Raw genomic sequence first — 27,637 nt, forward strand, 5'->3', positions numbered from 1 at the left:
TTCTGCTTGTTTTATAGAGCTATCATTGATATAAATACTATTTGATATTTTATGAACATTTTTCTAAATGGAAAGTTATAATTTACCAGTGAGGGGCGGGCAATAGGATAGATTAAAAAATAGCTTTTATTCAATATCAGTAACATAGAAGTTAATGAGAGACAAATTCCAACTCTAATTAGATGACCCATATTCTGTTTCTTACTAGGAATCAACCCTCAAAAGCGTATTGAGTGCCTTATGGAATTTGTCAGCACATTGCACTGAGAATAAAGCTGATATATGTGCTGTAGATGGTGCACTTGCATTTTTGGTTGGCACTCTTACTTACCGGAGCCAGACAAACACTTTAGCCATTATTGAAAGTGGAGGTGGGATATTACGGAATGTGTCCAGCTTGATAGCTACAAATGAGGACCACAGGTATATATAGAGTTTTATATTACTTTTAAAGTACAGAATTCATACTCTCAAAAAGACCTAATTGTAAGCAATGTTTTACATAATCATGAAAGTTTTAAGCCAAAATATATTTATTATTGTGAAAAGATAACTACTCTTAGTTTAACTCATTAGTGTACTTAATGTAATAACAGTTTATAGTATTATAAAGGAGACTAAATTAAGCAAATGATAGTTGAGAGGTGTAGCCCATATGTGGAGGAAAAAATAGTCACAAATATTGGAACAAAATAATCCATTTCTATCAGTATAGTATAAAAGAATGTGAAAACAAAATTTAAAACAAGACAAAAACTATGAGCATGATCCAGAGAATACAAAGGTTCACATTTTTCTAATGATGTCTTAGTATCAAGAGTAATAATAATTTTTTTTTTTTTTTTGAGACGGGGTCTCACTCTGTCGCCCAGGCTGGAGGGCAGTGTTGCAATCTTGGCTCGCTGCAACCTCCACCTCCTGGGTTCAAGTGATTCTCCCACCTCAGCTTCCCAACTAGCTGGGACTACAGATGCACGCCACCACACCCGGCTAGTTTTTCTATTTTTTGGTAGAGATGAGGTTTCACCACGTTGTCCTGCTGCTCTTGAACTCCTGGCCTCCAGTGACCCACCCGTCTCAGGCTCCCTAAGTGCTGGGATTACAGGCGTGAGCCACTGCGCCCGGCCAGTAAATAATATTATTTAGCTAACAGCCATTCATCCAATCTGCTAGAGTTGCAAAACCTAAAAGAGTGCCTCAGATGCAGGGCACACATTTTCAGAACTCGGATTCTGTATTATGTCAACAAAAATACAACTGTCTTTTTTTTTTCTTTCTTTCTTTCTTTTTTTTTGAGATGAAGTCTCACTCTGTTGCCCAGGGTAGAGTGCAGTGGCATAATCTCTGCTCACTGCAACCTCTGCCTTTGGAGTTCAAGTGATTCTCCTGCCTCGGCCTCCCGAGTAGCTGGGATTACAGGTAGCCCCCACCATGCCTGGCAAATTTTTAGTAGAGATGGGGCTTCACCATGTTGGCCAGGCTGGCCTTGAACTCCTGACCTTAGGTGATCCGCCAGCCTCAGCCTCCAAAAGTGCTGGGATTGTAGGCATGGGCTACTGCGCCTGGCCAAAAATATGTTTTTTTTATAGCTTATTCATTTTTTAAGTCTGTGATGCAGAAACTACAAGCCTAGTCTCCCTTTCTGCTATGCAGAGAAGATTTCTTAAGTCCTGTAACTACTGGACTGCTAAGAGAAGACCACCATGTTAAAGCTTATTGTGTACCCTTGCCAGTCCATTTTAAAACCCACTAAAGCTGAATATGCTGTCATTAATCTTCAGTTTGCCTGCATTAAACAAGCTGTTGCTCTTTCATGTCCAGAGTTCATTATGCTGATCCTCACGCCTTGTTTTTATATGCCTTAAATGTTTTGAAAGCTTTAATTTAATTTATTTTTTAAAAATAATAAGCATACAGTCTGCCAAAGAGCACTTTTTCTTTTCTTTTTTTCTTTTTCTTTTCTTTTCTTTTTTTTTTTTTGAGATGGAGTCTCACTCTGTTGTCCAGGCTGGAGTGCAGTGGTGTGATCTCGGCTCACTGCAACCTCCACCTCCCAAGTGATTTTCCTGGCTCAGCCTCCTGAGTAGCTGGGACTATAGGCATGCACCACACCCAGCTAATTTTTGTATTTTTAGTAGAGACAGGGTTTCACCATGTTGGCCAGGCTGGCCTCGATCTCCCAACCTCAGGTGATCCACCCTCCTCAGCCTCCCAAAGTGCTGGGAGGCATGAGCCACCGTGTCCGGCCAAGAGCACTTGTAAGAGGGATGGCAGTATCACACAATCAAGCCAAAAAATACAGAGATTACTCTGAAAAGTAAGTGTGCTAATCTAAGAGCTTATAATGTGCACTGACTGAAGAAAGATCTTTAATCAATTCTATCTACCTCTTCCAAGATATATCAGTATCAGAGTGGCACCCAACCATAGATTAAATTACCACAAAATTCCTATTCAACATAGGATTTCATGATATATTGATAGTTTTTAAATTGGGAAACTGTTATATGAATAGAGTAAATGTACGTGCCCCACCCCCTGCAAATGTTTTAAGCTATTGGGTCAGAATAGGAAATGTAGAATTGACAAAAATAACACCTGTACTTTTTTTAGTGTGACAGATTAGTATTTTAAAACAGTAAACATTACATGAAATAAGAAAGAACAGAAGGAGATGTGGAATACTTGGAATTTATAGGATAATTGGTATAATCATATTATTCCTATTGTTTTCTATCGTTTTATTTGTTGTTACTGGATACACATTTTGACCTTAATTTTATGATCTCTTTATTTCAGGCAAATTCTAAGAGAGAACAACTGTCTACAGACTTTATTACAACACTTAAAATCTCATAGTTTGACAATAGTCAGTAATGCTTGTGGAACTTTGTGGAATCTCTCAGCAAGAAATCCTAAAGACCAGGAAGCATTATGGGACATGGGGGCAGTTAGCATGCTCAAGAACCTCATTCATTCAAAGCACAAAATGATTGCTATGGGAAGTGCTGCAGCTTTAAGGAATCTCATGGCAAATAGGCCTGCGAAGTACAAGGATGCCAATATTATGTCTCCTGGCTCAAGCTTGCCATCTCTTCATGTTAGGAAACAAAAAGCCCTAGAAGCAGAATTAGATGCTCAGCATTTGTCAGAAACTTTTGACAATATAGACAATTTAAGTCCCAAGGCATCTCATCGTAGTAAGCAAAGACACAAGCAAAGTCTCTATGGTGATTATGTTTTTGACACCAATCGACATGATGATAATAGGTCAGACAATTTTAATGCTGGCAACATGACTGTCCTTTCACCATATTTGAATACTACAGTGTTACCCAGCTCCTCTTCATCAAGAGGAAGCTTAGATAGTTCTCGTTCTGAAAAAGATAGAAGTTTGGAGAGAGAACGAGGAATTGGTCTAGGCAACTACCATCCAGCAACAGAAAATCCAGGAACCTCTTCAAAGCGAGGTTTGCAGATCTCCACCACTGCAGCCCAGATTGCCAAAGTCATGGAAGAAGTGTCAGCCATTCATACCTCTCAGGAAGACAGGAGTTCTGGGTCTACCACTGAATTACATTGTGTGACAGATGAGAGAAATGCACTTAGGAGAAGCTCTGCTGCCCATACACATTCAAACACTTACAATTTCACTAAGTCAGAAAATTCAAATAGGACATGTTCTATGCCTTATGCCAAATTAGAATACAAGAGATCTTCAAATGATAGTTTAAATAGTGTCAGTAGTAGTGATGGTTATGGTAAAAGAGGTCAGATGAAACCGTCAATTGAATCCTATTCTGAAGATGATGAAAGTAAGTTTTGCAGTTATGGTCAATACCCAGCCGACCTAGCCCATAAAATACATAGTGCAAATCATATGGATGATAATGATGGAGAACTAGATACACCAATAAATTATAGTCTTAAATATTCAGATGAGCAGTTGAACTCTGGAAGGCAAAGTCCTTCACAGAATGAAAGATGGGCAAGACCCAAACACATAATAGAAGATGAAATTAAACAAAGTGAGCAAAGACAATCAAGGAGTCAAAGTACAACTTATCCTGTTTATACTGAGAGCACTGATGATAAACACCTCAAGTTCCAACCACATTTTGGACAGCAGGAATGCGTTTCTCCATACAGGTCACGGGGAGCCAACGGTTCAGAAACAAATCGAGTGGGTTCTAATCATGGAATTAATCAAAATGTAAGCCAGTCTTTGTGTCAAGAAGATGACTATGAAGATGATAAGCCTACCAACTATAGTGAACGTTACTCTGAAGAAGAACAGCATGAAGAAGAAGAGAGACCAACAAATTATAGCATAAAATACAATGAAGAGAAACATCATGTGGATCAGCCTATTGATTATAGTTTAAAATATGCCACAGATATTCCTTCGTCACAGAAACAGTCATTTTCATTCTCAAAGAGTTCGTCTGGACAAAGCACTAAAACTGAACATATCTCTTCAAGCAGTGAGAATACGTCCACACCTTCATCTAATGCCAAGAGGCAGAATCAGCTCCATCCAAGTTCGGCACAGAGTAGAAGTGGTCAGACTCAAAAGGCTGCCACTTGCAAAGTTTCTTCTATTAACCAAGAAACAATACAGACTTATTGTGTAGAAGATACTCCAATATGTTTTTCAAGATGTAGTTCATTATCATCTTTGTCATCAGCTGAAGATGAAATAGGATGTGATCAGACGACACAGGAAGCAGATTCTGCTAATACCCTGCAAATAGCAGAAATAAAAGACAAGATTGGAACTAGGTCAACTGAAGACCCTGTAAGCGAAGTTCCAGCAGTGTCGCAGCACACTAGAACCAAATCCAGCAGACTGCAGGGTTCTAGTTTATCTTCAGAATCAACCAGGCACAAAGCTGTTGAATTTTCTTCAGGAGCAAAATCTCCCTCCAAAAGTGGTGCTCAGACACCCAAAAGTCCACCTGAACACTATGTTCAGGAGACTCCACTTATGTTTAGCAGATGTACTTCCGTCAGTTCACTTGATAGTTTTGAGAGTCGTTCGATTGCCAGCTCCGTTCAGAGTGAACCATGCAGTGGAATGGTAAGTGGCATTATAAGCCCCAGTGATCTTCCAGATAGCCCTGGACAAACCATGCCACCAAGCAGAAGTAAAACCCCTCCACCACCTCCTCAAACAGCCCAAACCAAGCGAGAAGTACCTAAAAATAAAACACCTACTGCCGAAAAGAGAGAGAGTGGACCTAAGCAAGCTGCAGTAAATGCTGCAGTTCAGAGGGTCCAGGTTCTTCCAGATGCTGATACTTTATTACACTTTGCCACGGAAAGTACTCCAGATGGATTTTCTTGTTCATCTAGCCTGAGTGCTCTGAGCCTTGATGAGCCATTTATACAGAAAGATGTGGAATTAAGAATAATGCCTCCAGTTCAGGAAAATGACAATGGGAATGAAACAGAATCAGAGCAACCTAAAGAATCAAATGAAAACCAAGAGAAAGAGGCAGAAAAAACTATTGATTCTGAAAAGGACCTATTAGATGATTCAGATGATGATGATATTGAAATACTAGAAGAATGTATTATTTCTGCCATGCCAACAAAGTCATCACGTAAAGCAAAAAAGCCAGCCCAGACTGCTTCAAAATTACCTCCACCTGTGGCAAGGAAACCAAGTCAGCTGCCTGTGTACAAACTTCTACCATCACAAAACAGGTTGCAACCCCAAAAGCATGTTAGTTTTACACCGGGAGATGATATGCCACGAGTATATTGTGTAGAAGGGACACCTATAAACTTTTCCACAGCTACATCTCTAAGTGATCTAACAATAGAATCCCCTCCAAATGAGTTAGCTGCTGGAGAAGGAGTTAGAGCAGGGGCACAGTCAGGTGAATTTGAAAAACGAGATACCATTCCTACAGAAGGCAGAAGTACAGATGAGGCTCAAGGAGGAAAAACCTCATCTGTAACCATACCTGAATTGGATGACAATAAAGCAGAGGAAGGTGATATTCTTGCAGAATGCATTAATTCTGCTATGCCCAAAGGGAAAAGTCACAAGCCTTTCCGTGTGAAAAAGATAATGGACCAGGTCCAGCAAGCATCTGCGTCCTCTTCTGCAACCAACAAAAATCAGTTAGATGGTAAGAAAAAGAAACCAACTTCACCAGTAAAACCTATACCACAAAATACTGAATATCGGACACGTATAAGAAAAAATGCAGACTCAAAAAATAATTTAAATGCTGAGAGAGTTTTCTCAGACAACAAAGATTCAAAGAAACAGAATTTGAAAAATAATTCCAAGGACTTCAATGATAAGCTCCCAAATAATGAAGATAGAGTCAGAGGAAGTTTTGCTTTTGATTCACCTCATCATTACACACCTATTGAAGGAACTCCTTACTGTTTTTCACGAAATGATTCTTTGAGTTCTCTAGATTTTGATGATGATGATGTTGACCTTTCCAGGGAAAAGGCTGAATTAAGAAAGGCGAAAGAAAATAAGGAATCAGAAGCTAAAGTTACCAGCCACACAGAACTAACCTCCAACCAACAATCAGCTAGTAAGACACAAGCTATTGCAAAGCATCCAATAAATCGAGGTCAGCTTAAACCCATACTGCAGAAGCAATCCACTTTTCCCCAGTCATCCAAAGACATACCAGACAGAGGGGCAGCAACTGATGAAAAATTACAGAATTTTGCTATTGAAAATACTCCAGTTTGCTTTTCTCATAATTCTTCTCTGAGTTCTCTCAGTGACATTGACCAAGAAAACAACAACAATAAAGAAAATGAACCTATCAAAGAGACTGAGCCCCCTGATTCACAGGGAGAACCAAGTAAACCTCAAGCATCAGGCTATGCTCCAAAATCGTTTCATGTTGAAGATACCCCAGTTTGTTTCTCAAGAAACAGTTCTCTCAGTTCTCTTAGTATTGACTCTGAAGATGACCTGTTGCAGGAATGTATAAGCTCCGCAATGCCAAAAAAGAAAAAGCCTTCAAGACTTAAGGGTGATAATGAAAAACATAGTCCCAGAAATATGGGTGGCATGTTAGCTGAAGATCTGACACTTGATTTAAAAGATATACAGAGACCAGATTCAGAACATGGTTTATCCCCTGATTCAGAAAATTTTGATTGGAAAGCTATTCAGGAAGGTGCAAATTCCATAGTAAGTAGTTTACATCAAGCTGCTGCTGCTGCATGTTTATCTAGACAAGCTTCATCTGATTCAGATTCCATCCTTTCCCTGAAATCAGGAATCTCTCTGGGATCACCATTTCATCTTACACCTGATCAAGAAGAAAAACCCTTTACAAGTAATAAAGGCCCACGAATTCTAAAACCAGGGGAGAAAAGTACATTGGAAACTAAAAAGATAGAATCTGAAAGTAAAGGAATCAAAGGAGGAAAAAAAGTTTATAAAAGTTTGATTACTGGAAAAGTTCGATCTAATTCAGAAATTTCAGGCCAAATGAAACAGCCCCTTCAAGCAAACATGCCTTCAATCTCTCGAGGCAGGACAATGATTCATATTCCAGGAGTTCGAAATAGCTCCTCAAGTACAAGTCCTGTTTCTAAAAAAGGCCCACCCCTTAAGACTCCAGCCTCCAAAAGCCCTAGTGAAGGTCAAACGGCCACCACTTCTCCTAGAGGAGCCAAGCCATCTGTGAAATCAGAATTAAGCCCTGTTGCCAGGCAGACATCTCAAATAGGTGGGTCAAGTAAAGCACCTTCTAGATCAGGATCTAGAGATTCGACCCCTTCAAGACCTGCCCAGCAACCATTAAGTAGACCTATACAGTCTCCTGGCCGAAACTCAATTTCCCCTGGTAGAAATGGAATAAGTCCTCCTAACAAATTATCTCAGCTTCCAAGGACATCATCTCCTAGTACTGCTTCAACTAAGTCCTCAGGTTCTGGAAAAATGTCGTATACATCTCCAGGCAGACAGATGAGCCAACAGAACCTTACCAAACAAACAGGTTTATCCAAGAACGCCAGTAGTATTCCAAGAAGTGAGTCTGCCTCCAAAGGACTAAATCAGGTGAATAATGGTAATGGAGCCAATAAAAAGGTAGAGCTTTCTAGAATGTCTTCAACTAAATCAAGTGGAAGTGAATCTGATAGATCAGAAAGACCTGTATTAGTACGCCAGTCAACTTTCATCAAAGAAGCTCCAAGCCCAACCTTAAGAAGAAAATTGGAGGAATCTGCTTCATTTGAATCCCTTTCTCCATCGTCTAGACCGGCTTCTCCCACTAGGTCCCAGGCACAAACTCCAGTTTTAAGTCCTTCCCTTCCTGATATGTCTCTATCCACACATTCATCTGTTCAGGCTGGTGGATGGCGAAAACTACCCCCTAATCTCAGTCCCACTATAGAGTATAATGATGGAAGACCAGCAAAGCGCCATGATATTGCACGGTCTCATTCTGAAAGTCCTTCTAGACTTCCGATCAATAGGTCAGGAACCTGGAAACGTGAGCACAGCAAACATTCATCATCCCTTCCTCGAGTAAGCACTTGGAGAAGAACTGGAAGTTCATCTTCAATTCTTTCTGCTTCATCAGAATCCAGTGAAAAAGCAAAAAGTGAGGATGAAAAACATGTGAACTCGATTTCAGGAACCAAACAAAGTAAAGAAAACCAAGTATCCGCAAAAGGAACATGGAGAAAAATAAAAGAAAATGAAATTTCTCCCACAAATAGTACTTCTCAGACCGTTTCCTCAGGTGCTACAAATGGTGCTGAATCAAAGACTCTAATTTATCAAATGGCACCTGCTGTTTCTAAAACAGAGGATGTTTGGGTAAGAATTGAGGACTGTCCCATTAACAATCCTAGATCTGGAAGATCTCCCACAGGTAATACTCCCCCGGTGATTGACAGTGTTTCAGAAAAGGGAAATCCAAACAAAGATTCAAAAGATAATCAGGCAAAACAAAATGTGGGTAATGGCAGTGTTCCCATGCGTACCGTGGGTTTGGAAAATCGCCTGAACTCCTTTATTCAGGTAGATGCCCCTGACCAGAAAGGAACTGAGACAAAACCAGGACAAAATAATCCTGTCCCTGTATCAGAGACTAATGAAAGTTCTATAGTGGAACGTACCCCATTCAGTTCTAGCAGCTCAAGCAAACACAGTTCACCTAGTGGGACTGTTGCTGCCAGAGTGACTCCTTTTAATTACAACCCAAGCCCTAGGAAAAGCAGCGCAGATAGCACTTCAGCTCGGCCGTCTCAGATCCCAACTCCAGTGAATAACAACACAAAGAAGCGAGATTCAAAAACTGACAGCACAGAATCCAGTGGAACCCAAAGTCCTAAGCGTCATTCTGGGTCTTACCTTGTGACATCCGTTTAAAAGAGCAGAAGAATGAAACTAAGAAAATTATATGTTAATTACAACTACTATATAGACATTTTGTTTCAAATGAAACTTTAAAAGACTGAAAAATTTTGTAAATAGGTTTGATTCTTGTTAGAGGGTTTTTGTTCTGGAAGCCATATTTGATAGTATACTTTGTCTTCACTGGTCTTATTTGGGGAGGCACACTTGATGGTTAGGAAAAAAATAGTAAAGCCAAGTATGTTTGTACAGTACGTTTTACATGTATTTAAGTAGCATCCCATCCCAACTTCCTTTAATTATTGCTTGTCTAAAAATAACACTACAGATAGAAAATATGATATATTGCTGTTATCAATCATTTCTAGATTATAAACTGACTAAACTTACATCAGGGAAAAATTGGTATTTATGCAAAAAAAGAAAATGTTTTTGTCCTTGTGAGTCCATCTAACATCATAATTAATCATGTGGCTGTGAAATTCACAGTAATATGGTTCCCGATGAACAAGTTTACCCAGCCTGCTTTGCTTTACTGCATGAATGAAACTGACGGTTCAATTTCAGAAGTAATGATTAACAGTTATGTGGTCACATGATGTGCATAGAGATAGCTACAGTGTAATAATTTACACTATTTTGTGCTCAAAACAAAACAAAAATCTGTGTAACTGTAAAACATTGAATGAAACTATTTTACCTGAACTAGATTTTATCTGAAAGTAGGTAGAATTTTTGCTATGCTGTAATTTGTTGTATATTCTGGTATTTGAGGTGAGATGGCTGCTCTTTTATTAATGAGACATGAATTGTGTCTCAACAGAAACTAAATGAACATTTCAGAATAAATTATTGCTGTATGTAAACTATTACTGAAATTGGTATTTGTTTGAAGGGTCTTGTTTCACACTTGTATTAATAATTGTTTAAAAGGCCTCTTTTAAAAGCTTATATAAATTTTTTTCTTCAGATTCTATGCATTAAGAGTAAAATTCCTCTTACTGTAATAAAAATAATTGAAGAAGACTGTTGCCACTTAACCATTCCATGTGTTGGCACTTAGCCATTCCTGAAATTTCTTTTATGTGATTAGCTCATCTTGATTTTTAATATTTTTCCGCTTAAACTTTTTTTTCTTACTCCACTGGAGCTCAGTAAAAATAAATTCATATAATAGCAATGTAAACAGCCTAGCATAGACTAAGCATTAAACATAATAGGCCCACATAATTTCCTTTTTCTTAATGTTATAGAATTCTGTAGTTGAAATTGATTATTCTTAGACATTGTAGTCTTTTCGAAGCTTTACAATGTTACTGTCTTGCCCCTTCATCTTGTTGCAACTGGGTCTGACATGAACACTTTTTATCACCCTGTATGTTAGAGCAAAATTTCAGCAGTGAAGTATAATCAGCTGTTTGCCATGTTCAGGAAATTCAAATCACATGGAACTTCAAAGGTAGGTTTAATACCATTAGGATATTCAGAAGTATGTTTTAAAATCCCTGCCTGTTAAGGAAACTTTGTTTTTGGTGGGTACAGTTCTGGGGTACATGTTAAGTGCCCCCTTGTACAATGGAGGGAAGTCCTCCTTCCTGAAGGAAAATAAACTGACACTTATTAACTAAGATAATTTACTTAATATATCTTCCTTGGTTTGTTCTAAAAGATCAAAGGGTGACTGTGATGATACATGCACACATATTTGTTGAATAAATGAAAATTTATTTTTAGTGATAGGATTCATACACTATTTGGGGAGGGAAAACCTTTTTAAGCATTGTGGGGCACTCAGAAGAGGAGATAAAAGAGGAGTAAATACACCTACCTGGTGCCTTGAAAATCACATTAAGTAGTTAATTATCTACCCCTTACCTGTGTTTATAACTTCCAGGTAATGAGAATGATTTTTTTAAAGCTAAAATGCCAGTAAATAAAGTGCTATGACTTGAGCTAAGGTATTTGACTCCAATGCCTGTACTGTGTCTACTGCACCACTTTGTAAACACTTCAATTTACTATCTTTGAAATGATTGACATTTACATTTTTGCCAAATGTTATCTGAAATTGTCTATGAATACAATCTATTTCTGTTGTTCTCCAAAGCTTCCATAAACAATGGAGATACATGCATATAGGTCATATTGGTTTCCTTTCATTTTCTGACTTTCTATTTCTAACTTTCTGAATTATTGCTTGCCAGTTTTTGCAAACCACTTCAAGTACTTCTATGGAAAGAGATGGGATGTTAGTCAATTAGATAAAATTGCCTTTTAATTCAAATAAGAAAATACAAATGTTGAAAATGAAGAGTTCATTCCACATGCCAGAAAAGTGGAATTTTTGTAGGCAACACTGACTGGGAGAAGGGCCAGTCTACACTACCCATTGAAGTAAAGATTGCTGGATGAGGCCCTCTATTGGAGATAGTGGTTCTGAATTAGTAAAGGGGCAAGTCTCAATTCTAATTATAGATGTTCACAGGGTTCTGCTATAATCGATAGCAGGCCAAATATTCCCAATTTATGCTTGTCTACAAATGGCATACTAAGTCCAGTGTTGGGAATTAGTCAAGAGTTATGATGCCTGTTTAGAGAGGAGTGGGGGAGGGAGAGTTACCTATCATAAGGCACTTCAAAGGAGTGAGTTGGGATTACCAGGAGTGCTTACCAAGATATAGCTGGGCCATACCCCCAGTTTGATTCAGGAGGTTTGGAATGGGGCCCAAGAACGTGCATATCTAACAAGTTGGAAGGTGAGGCTAATGCTGCTGGTCTGGAGACCACACTTTGAGAATTACTGCCCTAAGTTATCACAGTGAGGCTCCTTGAGTGATTTGCCTTCAGCTCTAGCGATTCCTCCCAGTAACTGGACCTTTAATCTGACAAAGTATGCCAACAGATAAACTCTTCTTCCCCTAGGCACAAAATTCAGTATTGAGCCATCCAATCTGATAATGCTCATTTCAACTCCTGACAGCAGACAAACTTAATCAGACATGAATGAACAAGTAATTTTAAAGACAATGATTATATCTGAAGGCTCAGTTAATGTTCCCTTTGAGACTTATAAAAAGCAATAACTTCAGCAAAGATCTAATTTGAATTTTCAGTAAGATTAAAAGAGAATATGAAATGGGAACTTTAAAATGAGAAAAGGTTGATTTCAGATGAAAATGTATCCAGTTTTTTAATATACTAGTGGAAGTGATCAATAAGCAATTAACAGATTGATATTTAAGGACAACTTTACAAATTACCAGGGTAATGAAAAGGACATAATCAAAGATAAGCCCCATAAGAATCAAATAGCACTGTAAGTACAGTAAAATGTTTCTTAATTAAAATATGGATCATGTTGCCACAAGGTTAATTACATGAAAGGATGAATTTTGCGGAGGATGGGAGCCAGGTGCACAATATCTGAATATATATATGTTATCACAGGGTTTCTTGGAATCTAAGGAAAAAAGCAGAGCACCAGAAATGCAAAAAGTAAATTGCCCATAGCTAAAGAAACATCTGAATAGTCAGATCATTAAAATTTATGAAATAATTATTTTTCAAAAGTCAACGTGGCTGAAAGTGTATTTTTTTCCTTTCTAATAAGCATATTTTCCTCATATTACGCAGACTTAAAATTTAAAAATTACTTTGTAATGTTGAAACCTATAGATTATGGCTCCTGTAAACCCCAGGTCATTTTTCTGCCATTCTTATAACTCTGTCTATGATCTATAAAAGTATATTCTGCTTTTTGTTAGGCCATTGATGCTTTTTTCAACCTGTACGTTCTATGTATATAATATTGTTTTTGGTGCTAAATACACTTTCTTTTCTCTGATATTCAGGATAATTCTTTCTCTACATTGTGACTATCCACTTATTTTCTTTAAGTAATACGGTTTTTTAATTAAAAATATTCAACATAATGTATGCAATTGAATATAAAGCAACATTAGTGAGAAATAACTGTTGAAAGAAATGCCAAACATTAACTGCCCTACCTACACCACCTTTTGGAATCCAAACCCTTAGCCTCATTGATTGGTCACTGAACTACGTAAACAGTCTTTCTCCCTGACCTTTGTACCAGAGTTATATCTGACCTGGAGGAGACTCATCATCAGCTGGTCAGTGACCAAAGACTTGTATAGCCCTGCTTGGAAAGAAAAAAACGATTAGACCAATCAATTTGAAATAAGAGTCACAAAGGAAATTTCTGGCTGGTTCTTTTTTTTTTTTTTTTGATTTTTAAAAAAATTTTATTTTGTGGTAACATTTAAGATTACATCTACCCTCCTAACAATTTTATTTTTTTCTTTTTATTTATTTATTTATTTATTTATTTTTTTATTATTATACTTTAAGTTCTAGGGTACATGTGCATAACGTGCAGGTTTGTTACATATATGTATACTTGTGCCATGTTGGTGTGCTGCACCCATCAACTCGTGAGCACCCATCAACTTGTCATTTACATCAGGTATAACTCCCAATGCAATCCCTCCCCCCGCCCCCCTCCCCATGATAGGCCCCGGTGTGTGATGTTCCCCTTCCCGAGTCCAAGTGATCTCATTGTTCAGTTCCCACCTATGAGTGAGAACATGCGGTGTTTGGTTTTCTGTTCTTGTGATAGTTTGCTAAGAATGATGGTTTCCAGCTGCATCCATGTCCCTACAAAGGACACAAACTCATCCTTTTTTATGGCTGCATAGTATTCCATGGTGTATATATGCCACATTTTCTTAATCCAGTCTGTCACTGATGGACATTTGGGTTGATTCCAAGTCTCCAAGTCTTTGCTATTGTGAATAGTGCCGCAATAAACATATGTGTGCATGTGTCTTTATAGCAGCATGATTTATAATCCTTTGGGTATATACCCAGTAATGGGATGGCTGGGTCATATGGTACATCTAGTTCTAGATCCTTGAGGAATCGCCATACTGTTTTCCATAATGGTTGAACTAGTTTACAATCCCACCAACAGTGTAAAAGTGTTTCTATTTCTCCACATCCTCTCCAGCAGCTGTTGTTTCCTGACTTTTTAATGATCGCCATTCTAACTGGTGTGAGATGGTATCTCTTTGTGGTTTTGATTTGCATGTCTCTGATGGCCAGTGATGATGAGCATTTTTTCATGTGTCTGTTGGCTGTATGAATGTCTTCTTTTGAGAAATGTCTGTTCATATCCTTTGCCCACTTTTTGATAGGGTTGTTTTTTTCTTGTAAATTTGTTGGAGTTCTTTGTAGGTTCTGGATATTAGCCCTTTGTCAGATGAGTAGATTGCAAAAATTTTCTCCCATTCTGTAGGTTGCCTGTTCACTCTGATGGTAGTTTCTTTTGCTGTGCAGAAGCTCTTTAGTTTAATTAGATCCCATTTGTCAATTTTGGCTTTTGCTGTCTGGCTGGTTCTTGAGTGCTGGAACGAAAGAGCATGCACAGTTAAGGCTCAAATTACCATGACTGGCATCGTGAAGCTTAAACTAAGAGGAAGCCACCTAGTGGAGAAAGAGGTAAAGGGAACAGATACTGGGAGGACAAAGTGAGAGACAAGAATCACAAGCTCAAGGCCAGCCTGGGCAACAAAGCAAAACCCTGTCTCTACAAAAACAAATAAACAAACAAATAAATAAATAAATAAAAATAGGGCCTGATGGTGCATACCTGTAGTGCCAGCTACACAGAGACTGAGGCGGAAGGATAGCTTGAGGCCATCAGTTGAAGACCACAGTGAGCTGTAAGCACTCCAGCCTGGGTGACAAAGCAAGACACTGTCTCTAAGAAAAACAAAAAAAACGGGGTCTGGGTGCAGTGGCTCACTCCTGCAGTCCCAGCACTTTAGGATTGCTTGAGCCGGGGAGTTTAAGACCAACCTAGGGGTACCATAGTGAGACCTCGTCTCTACAAAAAATTAAAAATTAGCTGGGCATGGTGCTCCACGCCTGTAGTCCCTGCTACTCAGGAGGCTGACACTGCACTCCAGCCTTGGTGACAAAATGAGACCCTGTCTCAAAAAAAGAGCCCCCAGCTCCTGGAGTCACTCAGTTCCTGACATTTTTGAGACCTTATTCTACTTTTCCCGGTTTGGGAAGCAATTGTGAATCTCTCACCCCTCTTTGTTCCTGAAGTAACAAAACTAACAGAAAACCATATTTAGACATACAGTAAGTTTTAAAATTTCCAAGATAAGACTTTATAAAAACATCAGAGGGGCCGGGCGCGGTGGCTCACACCTGTAATCCCAACAGTTTGGGAGGCCAAGGCAGGTGGATCACGAGATCAAGAGATCGAGACCATCCTGGCTAGCGTGGCGAAAGCCTGTCTCTACTAAAAATACAAAAATTAGACGGGTGTGGTGGCGCGCGCCTGTAGTCCCACCTACTCAGAAGGCTGAGGCAGAAGAATCACTTGCACCCGGGAGGCAGAGGTTGCAGTGAGCTAAGATCTCACCACTGCACGGCAGCCTGGGTGACAGAGTGAGGGAGAAAAAAAAAAATCAGTGGGAAGAGAAGAATAGGTTGCCATCCAAAAAAAAAAAAATTGGCATCAAGTATCTCTGCAGTACTAAATGTCAAAGAACAAAACACCACAAAACAATGAAACACAATACATGCAGCATTTGGAAGGGAACAGAAATATTACCTAAGAATTCTGAAACCAACCATACTAACATTTCGTTTAGCAACCTTTGGGATTCTTGTTAGTTAAAAACAAGACCTCTAAATGACAAGATGTTTATTTAAAGAATATGAGGTAGCTCACAGGATCTGTATGACATGGACTAGAAAAGCAGTCTTAGAAACTACACAGTGGAAACAATATCCAAACCATACTTTGAGGCTACAGTAAAGACCTCGATGCTACCCCTAACTGCTAGAATCCTCTGACACCATGGCCACAAAATAAGATTACATGTGGCACTCACTTCACGCTGCTTGCTTCTGAATTGAAGTCTTGCTTGGGTGGGTGTGGTTGGCAGAGGATGTGTTACATGCCTGTAGCACCTGGGAAAGTTCACTTTTTTGTTTCTCCATTGAGGAGACTGGATTCACAAAAATGAATTTCTCAAATCTATGAGAGACACTGCAAAAGTGCTTGGGAGCCAGAAACCACGACATATTTCTACTACAGTATTCCAGCTGCCCCAGTAATTAAGATAAATGGAAAGGTATTAAGGAAACAGTTTGAGCAACGGAATATTTAAACTTGAATAAATGTATAAATAATTGTCATTAACCTGATAATCTCAACGTGAATGTTTAAATAACTCAAAAGAGAAACAATGAAATGCTTAGTAATTTAAATCATCTTAAATTCAAGATTATCAACCCAAACTGGAAAATAAGGGTTAGAAGGAAAGGAAGAGGTTAAAACACACTGTTTTGAATTTCATGTAGGCAATGTCAATAGATACTGGAAAAAATACAAATTCAATTTTTAAATTTAGTGGTAATGTCAATGTTAAAAAAGCAAACTACTTTTCCCGGTTTGGGGAACACTTGTGAACTTCTAACCCCTTTTTGTTCCTAAAGTAACTTGAAGCTAACAGAAAATCATTATTTAAGTAAAATTTTCCCTCCAAATCACTAGCTGAAAGATAACAGCTAAATTAGCCACAGTGAAGCATAAAATGATGGAATAAGAGTAAATAAATGTATTAAACACATAAAATAGCCACTATCAGATTGGATAAAATAAAATCTCCCAACTATATGCCGCTAACAAAACAGTCTAAATGATTCAGAATGGATACAATAAAAAGTACAACCACCTTGCACAGGCAAATGCAAAGAAAACAGTAAAGGCAAATTTATGTCAGTATAGTTCTGGATAAAAGGCTTCAAACATGAAACATGATGACAACATTTGGTACTATAAATTATTTTTCCTTTTGTACAGACTAATTCATCTGTAAAACACTGGCAGCCTCACTGTCACCATGGTTTTTGTTAATTTATCTTTGCATTTGTAATTTTTTGTTGTTGTTTTGAGACAGTCTCACTCTGTTGCCCAGGCTGAAGTGCAGTGGTAGGATCTCAGCTCACTGCAGCCTCCATCTCCCAGGTTCAAGTGATTCTCCTGCCTCAGCCTAGCCTGTAGCTAGGATTACAGGCATCCACCACCATGCCCAGCTAATTTTTTGTATTTTTAGTAGAGATGGGGTTTCACCATGTTGGTCAGGCTCATCTTGAACCCCTGACCTCAGGTGATCCACCCACCTCGGCCTCCCAAAGTGCTGGGATTACAGGCGTGAGTCACTGCGCCTGGCCTGTAATTTTGTTTCATACATTTGGTACCGAAGAGCAGTTATTTAAAACTACAACTTCTGAACTGGGCATGGTGGCTCTTGCCTGTAATCCTAGCATTTAGGGAGGCCAAGGCAAGAGGATCATTTGAGCCCAGGAGTTCGAGACCAGCCTGGGCAACATAGTGAGACCCCTGTCTCTATTTTAAAAATAACAGCCAGGCACGATGGCTCACAGCTGTAATCCCAGCACTTTGGGAGGCCGAGAGGGGCAGATCACCCGAGTTCGGGAGTTTGAGGCCAGCCTGACCAACATGGAGAAACCCTGTCTCTTCTAAAAATACAAAATTAGCTGGGTGTGATGGCCCATGCCTGTAATCCCAGCTAGTCGGGAGGCTGAGGCAGGAGAATCACTTGAATCCAGGAGGTGGTGGTTGTGGTGAGCCGAGATCACGTCGTTGCACTCCAGCCTGGGCAACAAGAGTGAAACTCTGTCTCAAAAAAAAATAAAATGAAATAAAAATAATAAAACCACAATTTCATTTTAAAAAGGTGGATTCTGTGAAAGGAAGGTTCTCAGAGGATCCTTGTCTTTAGCTGAGGACCTTTATGAGTTTGAAATCTGTAAAGCCAAGCCTGGAGTGAGTTGGGAGGAGAGTTAGAAAAAATTTAATAAGTTTGCTTAAGAGAGGCGAGAATCTGGAATTCGTGGGGTACTCCAGGAATGAGAGGCTGAGGAGGAGAAATGAGAAACAACAAAGGGAAATAGGAGAAAGCAAAATATGGAGAGGTGAAGGTCCTAGGTGAAGTAATATGGCCGTGATGCAGTGGCTAAAATGACTCAAGAAAGATGTACACTATTTCAGTTGGAACGCTAGGTTCTTTGCAAAATCTCTATTCCAGTGTTAAGGTATTCACTCGTTTTTAATTTTCAGGGTCTTTTCTTTACAATTGTAATTAGCTTCACCATCATAGTAATTATAATTATTTAAATCTAAGTATAAATTAGATTTCAGTATTCAGCACTGTTCTATATTACATGACTTTTATTTTCTTCAATTCTGCATGTTAATTTGCCTTAGCTGGAGTATTTCCTCAAATGATTATTATCTTTTCAGAAAAGCTAAATTAGGGTACTTTCTAAATCCATACTTGTTTTCAAGTTGTTTTATTTTGACCTCGCACAAAGGATAATCTGGGTCACAATTCTGGTCACAATTCTTTTTCCTCAGAACTTTTAGCTTTTAGCATTTACTACTGCTAAGAAGTTCCAGTATCATTCTGGGTTTCTTCCAATATAGATAACTTTTATTTCATACTTGAGTGTTTATAGGGTTTTATTTTAAAAAGCCTTTTAATAAAGAAATTTTACTAGCATAAGTCCAGCTGTTTGTCTTTTTTCCCATAACTCTTTTAATCCTGAATCTTTTCAATCTTGAGCCTTCAAGCAAATGTTCACGTGTTCTCTCTTTTACTGTTACTTCCCCTCCATCACTTCTTTTCTCTCACTTTGCTGCATCAGAAATCAAGCCATAACATAAGGAATTTGGACTGGGCGTGGTGGCTCACGCCTGTAATCCCAGCACTTTGGGAGGCCAAGGCAGGTGGAACACGAGGTCGGGAGATCAAGACCATCATGGCCAACATGGTGAAACCCTGTCTCTACTAAAAATACAAAAATTAGCTGGGTGTGGTGGCACATGCCTGTAGTCCCAGCTACTTGGGAGGCTGAGGCAGGAGAATCGCTTGAACTCAGGAGGCAGAGGCTGCAGTGAGCTGAGATCATGCCACTGCCCTCCAGCCTGGATGACAGAGTGAGACTCTGTCTCAAAAAAAAGAGTTTGTAGTGGATACTGGGTCCAAATCAACTGTATCTACCAAAATGGCCCTTGTCATCAGAAACTGGGTAGTGCCTAAGTGGGGACTCTACTATCAGGAGTTCTTGATGTCCAGAAGTTGCACTGCATTCTCCTAGACGTGGAAAGAACACCTGTCCTCCACTTTGGTATTAACATTTTCCCATAAGATTACCAAACCAGTACTGATGGTGTTCAAATGCCTTAAGGTATTTTTAATGAAACAGTTTCATTAAAACAGATTTTACTGATAGCCTATTCTCCTAACTCAAAATATAGACATGAATCCTCCAGGGTCTGGATATGGAACATATACAAATCTTAGTGACAAACACCATGTTGTGCTCTGACAGTTTTCCCCCAGGCGGTGAAAGTTTTGTCATTGGGTCAAGCTGGTGTACATAACTCTTAGTTGTTCTAGGGTAAATTCTCAGTGTTCTGTGGAACTAACTTCTGACAGAATGGTAGAACATATTTCCAAAAATGGCACACTATCTCCCATTCCATGTGCTTTTTTGCAGTACAAATCTATTGCCCCTCCTTTGAATCTGATTTGGTCCTGTGACTAATTTGACCAATAGGATGTGGAGAAAATTATCTTCTGGGACTTACAAGACCAGGCATTAAAAAAGTCTAGCAGCTTCTACTTTGCCATCTGCAAGAAACTTGTTGAAATTGTAATGAAGACTTTTTTCAGGACTTTGGCAATAGGGGTATTGCAATAGGGGAAAGGGATTAGCAGCTAGAGATTTATAGCCAAAGGGGTAAGTGGATGGAAAATTGCTAAGGGAAGACCTCAAGGATAGGGAGATCCTTGCTAAACTGACTTAACAGGGTTCTTGCTGTAAGCAGGCCAAAGGCTTTTACATCAAAGGTGGGGGATGAGGAATCTGATTAGATTTCAAGGGTAGGGAAGTTCTCACTAAACTTAGCAGGATTCTTGGTAAAACTACATTGGGCTAGACAGGTCAAAGAGAAGACTGGGGCCAAGGTCAAGACCTAGTTGAGGATTCAGAGGAGCCTGTTTAAAGTTTGGTCAAGGAGAGAGTCTTTATCAAAGCCCAACCTAACCATATGGAGATGCCACGCCACATGGAGATAGAGATGTCCAACCAGACTTCAGCTGTTCCAGCCATCCCAACTGAGGCAGACATAAGCATAAAGTCATTGTGGACTTTCTAGCCCCAGCAGATGCCACATAAAACAGAGACAAGCTGGTCCTGTTTATCTACCCTACCCAAACTGCACTTTCATGAGCAAATAAATTATTGTTGTTGTTTTAAAACAAAGTTTTAGAGTGCTTTGTTACACAGCAACAGACAAGTGAGACAGGCAGCCATCCCCATTAGTAACCAAATATGCCCAAGCATGCCCTGAATTTCCTGATGGATTCAACTCAAGCTCAGGCCGGGGTGATCCTGCTATGGCTGAATGCATATGAGTCTCATCCTTAGACTTGAGAGCAACTTGAACTAGATTCTTCATGTTAGGCTTTTGAAAGCTTGATTATAATGTGTCTTAATGTGGGTTTTTTTGAGTTAATCTTACCTGGAGTTCATTGAGCTTCCTGGATGTTTATATTAATGTCTTTCATCAAATTCGAGAATTTTTCAGCCATTATTTCTTCAAATATTCTTTCTGTCCTTTCTGTCTCTCTTCTCCTTTTAAAACTCCCACGATGTGTATATTGGTCCACTTGATGGTGTTCCAACAGGTCCCGTAGAATTTGTTTGCTTTTACTATTTTTTTTTTTCTTTTGGTTCCTTAGACTTAGTAATTTCTATTATCTTCAAGTTTGCTCATTCTTCTGTCTGTTCAAAACTGCCTCTGAATCCTTCTAGTGATTTTTTCATTTCAGTTACTGTATTTTTTCTCTTTCAGAATTTCTTTTTGTCTTCTTTTTGATTTTCTGTCTCTTTATTGTTATTTCCATTTTGTAAATACATGGTTTCGTCAACTTTCTCCACATTCTCCTTTACTTCTTTGAGCATCCTTAAGGTAGTTGTTTTAAACTCTTTGTCTAGTAGATCTACCATCAGATATTTTTCAGAAATAGTTCCTGTTGATATCTTTTATTTACTTTTTCTCTTTCCCCCCTACTCTGAGATTTACCAATATTTTTTCCCTTTGAATGAGCCTAATTTTCCTGTTTCTTTGTATGCCTTGTGATTTTTTGTTGAAAACTGGACGTCTGAATCCAATGGCACTTGTTTTCAAATGTTATTTTTTATAAAACCATCTTCCTTTTCTTCATATACATGTGCCACTAAATCCAACATATTAACCTTGGTTGAGGCTGCTGGCTGGAGATGGGGTTCACAAAGATAGAGATCAAGGTAAGCAGGAGATGTGGTAACTCTGGAAATCAAACCCCTTCCCTAGGTTTTTTGTTTGTTTAATTGTAGGCTCTCTCTGTGCCAAGGTTCAACATGAAGTGTACACTTGAGGTCTTCTCAGGTTTTTCTGATCCTAGTCTTTTCCTTGGCGTGCATAGTTACTTTCTAATTTTCCTTATATATGCCATTGTTTTTGGATGTTCTAGTCTTTAATGCCTGCCTCCCAAAAGAAAAAAAAAAGAGAGAGAGAGAGAAAAGTTAACTTGGAGGAGAGACACCAGTCCTTTAAATCCCCTGGAAGTCACTTCAGCTGGAGGGAAGGGGCTTAAACCAATGAGGCGAGGTGAAAAATCCGTGACACTCTGCCTCTTTGTCTGCACTTCTATGATCAGAAGCAGCAATCAATGACCACTGTACAGATGCCCAGTACTTGGAAGACAGGGTGCTTTTTGCCCACTCTGGGTCCCATAGGCTGCTCCTGGAATGCGTATACAGCTGACTATCACAGGGCTGGGGATGGGCATGGGTAACTGCTACTGTATTAAGAACTGACACTGACCAAAAATAACTCTAATTTACTTTTAAATTCTTTCCCTGGAAGTTGCAAGCCTTCAATAGACTCCATAGTTTCTAAATAATTACATGTCACAGATTCTGCTAATGTAATCATTGTCGTGGTGGGAAGATGGATTCCTGGTTCTTTCTACTCCACAATCTTCTCAGAATACTCTCTCAATTCCTACTCAACTATCTTTGGAAAATTTCTCTTGTTTACCTCGATCTTCTCTTTGTACCTTTGTGAACCCCACCTCCAGCCAGCAGCCTCAATCAAGGTTGATAAGTTGAATTTAGTGGCATGTTTGTATGAAGAAAAGGAAGACAGTTTGATAAAAATAAGATTTGAAAACAAGTGCCATAATTCTATAAAGCCCTTTCATCATCTCCACAATTTTTCCATGTACATCTTCATCCTCCTTTAATTTAACCTGCCTTTCCACAAGCATAAACATTTAAAAACTTTATATTTGGCTCAAAATTTCATTGTCAGTGTGGTAACAATATTGCATTCTTTCTCTCTTCCTCACCCCTCCTCTCTACTTGTACATATCTCAGCAATAGTGTGGAGTTTAATAGGAGTGTGGATTTGGCATTGAATGACACTAAAAATATTAGCTCTGTTATTAATTATCTTAGTATATATGAACAAGGAAATGTTACTAGCAATTATAATATTGACCTTTTTGTCTCCAATTACTTAGATGGCTCTACAAAAACAATTCCATGGTAAGTAGGCTACTTGCATGTATTAAGCCTCAGACTACCTCATTCATTTTTTCACTTTTTAATATGTGTATGCATATCCTAAAGCAAGAAAACTATGTATTTTAAAATTTGGATTCATTTTATCTCTAAATATACTCCTCAATTTTAGGTTATTGCATGACACTGTTTTTGCAGGAATCATATACGCTTTAGAAATAAGTAAACGTTACTTACTTACATCAGGAGGAAGCTTAATTTTGTGCTTAAAAAAAAAAAAAAAAAAACTACAAGGAAGATTGAGAGACATAAATGAGAACATGAAGGAAAGTCAGGGGCTTCCAGTCAGACTAGCTGAGCATCTATATGCTCAGTCATTATTAGCATGAACGGGCTAATTATTTAACCTCACTGAGACTCAAACTTTCATGAAGATTTTTGTTGGTTGAGTTTGGTTTTTCAGTTTGTCTGCTTTTTTATCTGTAAAAGAGAAAATCTATCTCACTTTGCCTGGCTTTTTGAAGCATGTCTTGTAGGTGTAGAATAAACATCCATTATTAAAATAGGAACGAAGGTGGGTTTAGTTGAATGGAGATGCTGAAATACTATTTTGCAATCAATCTAAGTTACGCAAAAATATATAGGCATACCTCAGAGATGTTACAGGTTTGGTTCCAGACCACCACAATAAAGCAAATATCATAATAAATCAAGTCATACAATTTTTTGATTTCTCAGTGCATATAAAAGTTATGTTTACATTATACTGTAGTCTGTCAAGTGTGAAATAGCATTATATCTAGAAAAATAATGTACATACCTTATTTAAAATACTTTATTGCTGAAAATGCTAACAACCATCTGGGCCTTTGGAAAATCATAATCTTTTTGCTGGTGGAAGGTCTTGCCTTGGTGTTGATGTCTGCTGACTGATCAGGATGATGGTTGCTGAAGGTTGGAGTGGTTGTGGCAATTTCTTAAAATGAGACAACAGTGAATTTTGCCACATCAACTGACTCTTTCTTTCACGATAGATTTCTCTGTAGCATGTGATGCTGTTTGGTAGTATTTTACCCATAGTAGAACTTCTTTAAAAATTGGAGTCAGTCCTCTCACACCCTGCCACTGCTGTATCAACTATGTTTATGCTATTCTAAACCTTCTGATGTCATTTCAACAATGATCACAACATATTCACCAGTTGTTTTCATCTCAAGAAACCACTTTCTTTGCCCATTCATAAGAGGCAACTCCTCATCATTCAAGTTTTATCATAATTGTAGCAATTCAGTCCCATCTTCAGTTTCTACTTCTAATTCTAGTTTTCTTGCTATTTCCACCACATCTGCAGTTACTGCCTCCACTAATGTCTTAAAGTCCTCAAAATCATCCCAGAGGGTTGAAATCAACCTCTTCCAAATGCCTGTTCATGTTGATATTTTAACCTCCAATGAATCACAAATGCTCTTAATACCATCTAGAATAGTGAATCATTTTCAGAAGGTTTTCAATTTATCTTGCCCTTATCTATCAGAGGAATCACTATTTGACAGCTATAGTCTTACAAAATGTATTTCTTAATAAGAGATGAAAATAAAAATTACTATTTGATCTACAAACTGCAGAATGGATGATGTGTTATCAGGCATGAAAACATTAATCTCCTTCTAGATCTCCATCAGAGCCTTAAGATGTCTAGAGGTCTAGGTGCATTGTCAATGAGCAGTAATATTTTGAAAGGACTCTTTTTTTTTTTTTTTTTTTCTGAGCAACTGATTTAAACAGTGGCCTTAAAAATATTCAGTAAAGGTTGGGGGCGGTGGTTCATGCCTGTAATCCCAGTACTTTGGGAAGCTGAGGGAAGAGGATTTCTTGACCCCGTGAGTTCAAGACCAGCCCAGGCAACATAGCAAGATCTTGTTTCCACTAAAAATAAAAATAAATCAACCAGGCATGGTGGCGTGAGCCCATAGTCCCAGCTACTCAGGAGGCTTGTGTGGGAGGACTGCTTGAGTGTGGGAGGTCAAGGCTGCAATGAGATGTGATAGGGCCACTGCATGCCAGCCTGGGTAACAGAGCGAGACCTTGTCTCAAAAATAATTCAGTAAAGCATGCTGTAAACAGATGTACTGTCATCCAGGCTTTGTTGTTCCATTTAAAGAACACAGGCAGAGTTGATTTAGCATCATTCTTAGGGGCTGTAGGATTTTCGGGATAGTAAATATCCATTAGCTTCAACTTAAAGTCACCAACTGCATTACTCCCTAACAAGACAATCAGCCTGTCCTCAGCAGCTCTGAAGCCAGGCACTGACTTCTATTAAAGAGACAAGGATTTTGAGTGCTACTTCCTAGAAGGTATCTTTTCCCAACAGAAGGCTGTTTTGTCTACATTGAAAAATCTGTTCAGTGTAGCCACTAAATGGGGCAGCTTTGAAGCCAGACATTGACTTCTTCTCTCAGAGAGACAAGGATTTTGGGTGCTACGTCCTAGACGGCATCTTTTTCCCATAGAAGGCTGTTTTGTCTACATTGAAAAACCTGTTGTTTAGTGTAGCCACTAAATAATATTAGGTAATCATTGATCATCATCAATGATATTAGCTACATTTTCTGGATAACTTGCTGCAGCTTCTCTATCAGCACTTGCTGCTTCACCTTGCACTTTCATGTTATATGTTATGGAGATGGATACTTTCTTAAATCTCCTGAACCACCCTCTACTAGCTTCCCACTTCTGAAGCTTACTAACCTTTCTCAGCCTTCATAGAATTGAAGGGAGTTAGGGCCTTGCTCGGATTAGGCTTCGGGTTAAAGGAATGTTGTGGCTGGTTGGATCTTCTGTCCAAACACCTAAAACTTTCTCCATATCAGCAATAAAGTTTTGCTTTCTGATCATTTGTGTGTTTATTGAAGTAATTTCCTTTTAATTCCTTCAAGAATTTTGTCTTTGTATTTACAACTTGGCTGTTAGGTGCCAAGAGGCCTAGCTTTCAGCCCATCTTGGCTTACACATGCCTTCCTCACTAAGCTTAATCGTTTCCATCTTTTGACTGAAAGTGAGACATGTGACTCTTCCTTTCACTTTAACACTTAGAGGCCATTGTAGGGTTATTAATTGGCCTAATTTCAACATTGTTGTGTCTCAGGGAATAGGGACTGCAGGAAAGAGAGAGAGATGGGAAATGGCCAGTTGGTCAAACAGTTAAAACAAAGACAACGTTTATCCATTAAGTTCCCCCATCTTAGCTGGGCATGGTTCATGGTGCCCCAAAACTTATTATTATTATTTTTTGAGACAGAGTCCTGCACTGTCGCCAGGCTGGAGTGCAGTGGCGCGATCTTGGCTTACTGCAACCTCCACCTCCAGGGTTCAAGCGATTCCCCTGCCTCCCAGGTAGCTGGGACTACAGGCCTGCGCCACCATGCCCGGCTTATTTTTTGTATATTAGTAGAGATGGGGTTTCACCATGTTAGCCAAGAAGGTGTCTATCTCCCGACCTCATGATCACCTGCCTTAGCCTCCCAAAGTGCTGGGATTACAGGCGTGAGCCACCGCGCCCGGCCTTAAAACTATTACAATAGTAACAGCAAACATCACTGATTACCGATCACCGTAACAGAAATAATGAAAAGGTTTGAAATATTGCAAGAATTACCATATGTGACACAAAGTGTATGCTGCTGGAAAAACCGGCACCAAGAGACTTCCTCTGGCGGATTTGCCAAAAACCTTCCATTTGTAAAAAGGCTGTATCTACTCGTGGCAGCAAAGCGAAGTGCAATAATGAAGTATGCCTGTAGTGATGGCACACAGTATCCTTCAGAAGTTTTAAAAGGTGAATAGTTTTGTTTTGTTTTCCCGAGACGGAGTCTTGCTCTGTTACCCAGGCTGGAGTGCAGTGGTGTGATCTCAGCTCACTGCAACCTCCAACTCCCGGGTTCAAGTGATTCTCCCGACTCAGCCTCCCTAGTAGCTGGGATTACAGGTGTGCCACCACACTCCGCTAGTTTTTGCATTTTTAGTAGAGACGGGGTTTCACCACGTTGGCCAGGCTGCTCTCGAACTCCTGACCTTACGATCCGCCTGCCTCAGTCTCCCAAAGTGCTGGGATTACAGGCGTGAGCCACTGCACCCGGCCTAACACACAGCTCACTGAAGTTTCTAACACACAGCACACTGAAACACAACGTCTATAACTTTGCTAGTTCTACCACTATAAAAATCCATTTTGCCAAACTGAAAGCAAGCTCTAGGGCCCACGAACGGATAAAAATTAAACATAAGGAATATTTCCTTGCCTGCTCTAACATCCTGAACCAAACAGATTCCCCTCGTTGCACAGTCTTCGCCCCTTAACAGAGGGTAGCTAGTATCACCCATACTTGCTGAAAAACTGGAAAGGAGGGAAGGTCGAAGTTAAACCCATTTCAGCGGCCGTGCATGCGCCCTACCTGGTCTCCCCAGCGAGATTTGGGAAAGCAATGAGAAGCTTTCATGATCCTCTCGCGAGAGGGAAGTCTTCGCGCCACGTCAGAGACTAGAGATCTTGGCGCCGAGCGACAGGTGCCGGAA

At 39.2% G+C, this 27,637-nt stretch overlaps 1 protein-coding gene and 1 long non-coding RNA gene across 49 annotated transcripts in view; one reads left to right on the forward strand and one right to left on the reverse strand.

Moving 5' to 3' along the window:
• Positions 1-11,501, forward strand: part of APC (APC regulator of WNT signaling pathway) — a 143,905-nt gene extending 132,404 nt beyond the window's left edge. For all 45 annotated transcript variants that reach the window (XM_065545851.2, XM_065545856.2, XM_065545862.2 and 42 more), the window contains 2 exons: positions 209-423; positions 2,800-11,501. In XM_065545851.2, the coding sequence (XP_065401923.1) occupies positions 209-423; positions 2,800-9,373 (6,789 nt within the window). In that variant the 3' untranslated portion in view covers positions 9,374-11,501. The remainder of the gene's footprint in view (positions 1-208; positions 424-2,799) is intronic.
• A 2,087-nt stretch (positions 11,502-13,588) lies between these two features.
• LOC107130047 (uncharacterized) lies at positions 13,589-27,548 on the reverse strand. Of its 4 annotated transcripts, none has more exons than XR_012414016.1 (4): positions 27,517-27,548; positions 23,883-24,038; positions 21,015-22,018; positions 13,589-14,784 (listed from the first exon to the last, which is right to left on the reverse strand). It is a non-coding gene; the product is annotated as an uncharacterized lncRNA (long non-coding RNA). The 4 variants fall into 4 exon arrangements; XR_012414014.1 differs by having other exon boundaries at positions 27,448-27,527; XR_012414015.1 differs by having other exon boundaries at positions 27,364-27,527.
• Positions 27,549-27,637: the final 89 nt, after the last annotated feature.

Source organism: Macaca fascicularis, chromosome 6 (assembly GCF_037993035.2).
Source record: "Macaca fascicularis isolate 582-1 chromosome 6, T2T-MFA8v1.1".
Classification (NCBI taxonomy): Eukaryota; Metazoa; Chordata; class Mammalia; order Primates; family Cercopithecidae; genus Macaca; species Macaca fascicularis.